This window comes from Gavialis gangeticus, unplaced genomic scaffold (genome assembly GCF_001723915.1).
Source record: "Gavialis gangeticus isolate Ggan-Ray unplaced genomic scaffold, GavGan_comp1, whole genome shotgun sequence".
Taxonomy (NCBI): Eukaryota; Metazoa; Chordata; order Crocodylia; family Gavialidae; genus Gavialis; species Gavialis gangeticus.
Window position 1 is genome coordinate 12,869,662 of NW_017729003.1, and position 3,685 is coordinate 12,873,346.

At 53.8% G+C, this 3,685-nt stretch overlaps 1 protein-coding gene across 4 annotated transcripts in view; it reads left to right on the plus strand.

The window, feature by feature from the left end:
• AIFM2 (apoptosis inducing factor, mitochondria associated 2) overlaps nt 1-3,685 on the plus strand; it is a 53,210-nt gene that overhangs the window by 14,539 nt on the left and 34,986 nt on the right. For all 4 annotated transcript variants that reach the window (XM_019507833.1, XM_019507832.1, XM_019507830.1 and 1 more), the window contains exon 4: nt 2,917-3,036. In XM_019507833.1, the coding sequence (XP_019363378.1) occupies nt 2,917-3,036 (120 nt within the window). The remainder of the gene's footprint in view (nt 1-2,916; nt 3,037-3,685) is intronic.

Below are 3,685 nucleotides of genomic sequence, written 5' to 3' on the forward strand. Positions count from 1 at the left end.
TGATGATCTTCTCAAAGAGTTTCCCTAGGATTGAGGTAAGACTGAAGGGCCTATAGTTGCCCAGGTCCTCCCTCCTCCCTTTTTTAAACATGGGGACCACATTGGCTATCTTCCAATCATCTGGCACCTGGCCCGAGCACCATGAACGCTCGTAAAGCCGTGCCAAGGGCCCTGAAATAACCCCTGCTAGCTCCCTCAACACCCTGGGGTGGAGAGCATCTGGACCTGCTGATTTGAACACGTCCAGCCCCTCCAGAAGCTCTCTAACCCGGTCCTCCCCAACCTGAGGTCTGGAGGCGTTCCCCTCGAGTCCGTCTTGCGTCATGGTGGGGAAGTCCCGGTTCCTGGACAAGAAAATGGAGGTGAAGAATTGGTTAAAGAGGTCTGCTTTCTCCTCTGGCACAACCACCAGATTGCCCAGAGGATCTTGCAGGGGCCCCACATATCCCTGTGCTTTCTTCATCCTCCCTACATAGTTGAAAAAGGACTTTTTGTTATCTTTGATTTTGGACGCAAGTCCTAGCTCTAAGTCTGCCTTAGCTTTCCTGACAGCCCCCCTACAGGCCTGAGCAGAGGAGGTATACTCCTCTTTGGAGATGGCACCCCCCTTCCACCGGTTGTATGCCGCCTTTTTGGCAATCGGGCATTCCCATACACCCTTGGTGAGCCAGGGGGGCTTACGGGCACTCCTGCCCCCCTTGCTTCTTGTTGGGATGGTCACCCCTTGGCCCCGGAGTATCGTCTTCTTCAGGAACGACCACTCATCATGGGCACTGAGTTCCCCTGCTCTCGAGAACCCCAGCACCTCTCCCACTAATCTCAACTCGTTGAAGTTGGCTCTCTTGAAGTCTATGGCTACTGCCTTGCTTCAGGCCTTCAACACCCTGCACTGGATGGTGAATTCCAGCAAGCGATGATCGCTATCACCTAGGTGGTCAAGGACCTGGAGTCCCCTTACCGCTCGTCACCTGTGGCCAGGACCAGGTCCAACAGGGCATTTCCTCTGGTGGGACTTTGCACCTCCTGAATTAAGTGGAGGTCCTGTATCTCGGCCAGGAACCTCCTGGAACAGTCCGACCTGGCTGACTGTTCCTCCCAGCTGATGTCCGGGTAATCTAAATCTCCCATGACAACTACATCCTTTGCCTTAAGTGCCCTCTGCAAGCTGGCCTGAAAATTCCTGGTTTAGCTCCTGCCCTTGGTTGAGGGGTCTGTAGTAGACCCCCACCGTTAGATCCGGCCCGCGAGGCCTTTTTTTCCAGCCCGCAGGGCTCCTCAAAAATTTAGAAAATTAATATTGATCTGTCCTTGGTTCCTGGGGGGGGGAAAAAAAAAAAAAAAAAAAAAAAAAAGACAGGAACCAGGGGCAGTAGGACCCAGGGGCAGCCTGGCAGGCTCCCGCAACAGCAGGGCCCGCTTGGCCCCACCCCCCAGTCGGAAGTCCCAGGAGGGGCTTCTGGCCTGGGACCACATGGCTGCACCGGTGCCAGAACCTCAGGTAAAGGAGGGGTGTGTGCGGGAGCCCGGGCAGGGAAGGAGCCCAGGGAAAAAGATGAGTGCAGGGAAAAGCGTACCATTGCCCGCTGCATGGCCTGTGCTCCCTGCTGCAGCTGCTCGTAACCTGTGCGGGGCTGTCCTGAGCAGGCACAGGCAACCCCACGCAGGCTGTGAGTGGCTGCAGCACGGGGTGGGTGAGGGGCTGCTTTTTCTCTGTGCTCAGCACCAGCTTGTCACCCATCCGTGCTGCCAGCCTGGGCCCCATGCCAGCTCTGGTCTTGCCCAATTGGGGCTGCGCCTTGGCAGGAGCAGCTGCAGCCCCCCCCTCTTGCCGCACTGAGCAGTGTTTGCTGCTGCTGCCGCCCGCCTGAAGCTCACACACTAGGCAGTCCAGATGTGGCGGTGGCAAACGCTGCCCAGCACATCAAGTGTGGGAGCTGCAGCTGCTGCCACTGTGGCACAGCCCTGATAGGCGAGCCCGGAGCCAGTGTGGGACCCAGGCTGGCAGCAGGGGTGGGTTACAAGCTGGTGCTGAGTGCGGGGCGGTGGGGTGGCCTGTGCCTGCCTTGCATGCAGGGGGCACCAGCCACGGGGTGGGTAAGGAGCCTCTTTTCCCGCACACTCAGCACCAGTTCCTTCCCTGCTGTGGAGCGTGGGGTACTGGGAGTGAGCAGGCATGGGAGCGTGGGGGACACACCAATGTCCTGGGGCCAGCGCCGGTGGGGCCCAGAGCAAGGCAGAAGGGTTACAGGGTCCTGGCCAGCAGGGACTTTATGGAGCTGGGCCAGCTCCCCTCTCTCCCTGCTGGTGCAGTCCAGCCCGGCTCCACAGACCCCTGCCAGCCTGCGCCCCACTCTGGGTCCCACCAGTGCTGGTCCTGAGACATTGGTCCCAAGACATTGGGACGTTAGTCCCAAGATGGTGACCAGGGAGCGGGGCACCTGTCAAGGGGCGGGGCTACCCATGCAGCCCTTGACAGTTTGCCAAAACTGGGTAAGCAGCCCTCCACCTGAAATAATTGCCCACCCCTGCCCTAGCCTGTCAGCTGAGGGTGCCAAAAAGGAGCCACTTGTAAAGGTAACTTTTTGTGATGTAGCACCCAACTATACACAGCTTAGTCTGAGTCCACAAAACACATGTTTTATAGGTCATCAGCCTGAGAGAGAAGGCTGTAACACTCCATTACATGTTCAGACTCATCTAATTCTTATTGGTGTGTTCAGATCGTGTCCTGTCAACTTTATTCTGAGTTCTCTGAATACATTAATCCTGCAAAGCTGTTTTAGAGGGTTGCATCACAGTTTTGATGCAAGTGATGGAGGAGATATAATACCAGAACACTGCCCAGGAAGTGGCTCCCTTATCCTGGACTTCTCAAAATGAAGCCTAACATCCTGTTCCACCTTTTTTTCTCCCCAGGAGATTTCCTATTCCCATCTCATTCTTGCTACAGGGAGTGATGGGCCGTTCCCTGGGAAGTTTAACCAGATTATTGACATGGAAGCTGCCATTCATACCTATGAAGACATGGTCAAAGAGGTAGGATTGAAGACTTTTGTTGAAAATATGGTGGGAGGTTTGGTTGTATTGTTGCAGTTTTGGTAAGAAACCAGGGAGGATGAATTAAAGAATGTTGGAAGCACCTGAGTTTGGTGTTCAGGGGGAATGAGTGAGCAATAGAGAAATAGTAGCAGAGGTGTCTGGATCTGAGAGGGAGCCAACAGAATGGTGTTACATGGTGTCAGAGCAAGGAGTGGGACCAATGGAAAATATAACCTATACTATTCTGTTTGCCATAATCAAAATATTTTGGGTTGGAGTGCTGGTGAACAGTTCACCATTGATACAGACCTCTTTGTAATGCATAATAGTTTGAGTGACCATACTACCTATTCAAAGCTATGCTTGGACAAGATGGTTGGATCACCTTGGCAAGCAGTTGGGAGCTAGTCCCCAGAGAGAAGGAGAAACCTATGTCCTTGATGTAATAAAGGTTGAAGGACGTTTTTTAAATCAGGACTGATGATCATCCTGGACTTTCCTGGCTGCATAGCAGCCACTTCCCTTTTGTCTTGCAACAGGGCATATTTTCTGGAATATACTTGCATGTCTTACCCCAAAACGAGCTAGGAAAAATTGGGGTGCACGTTATATGTGAGAAAATATCTTATGGCTCTGGGAGCCACAA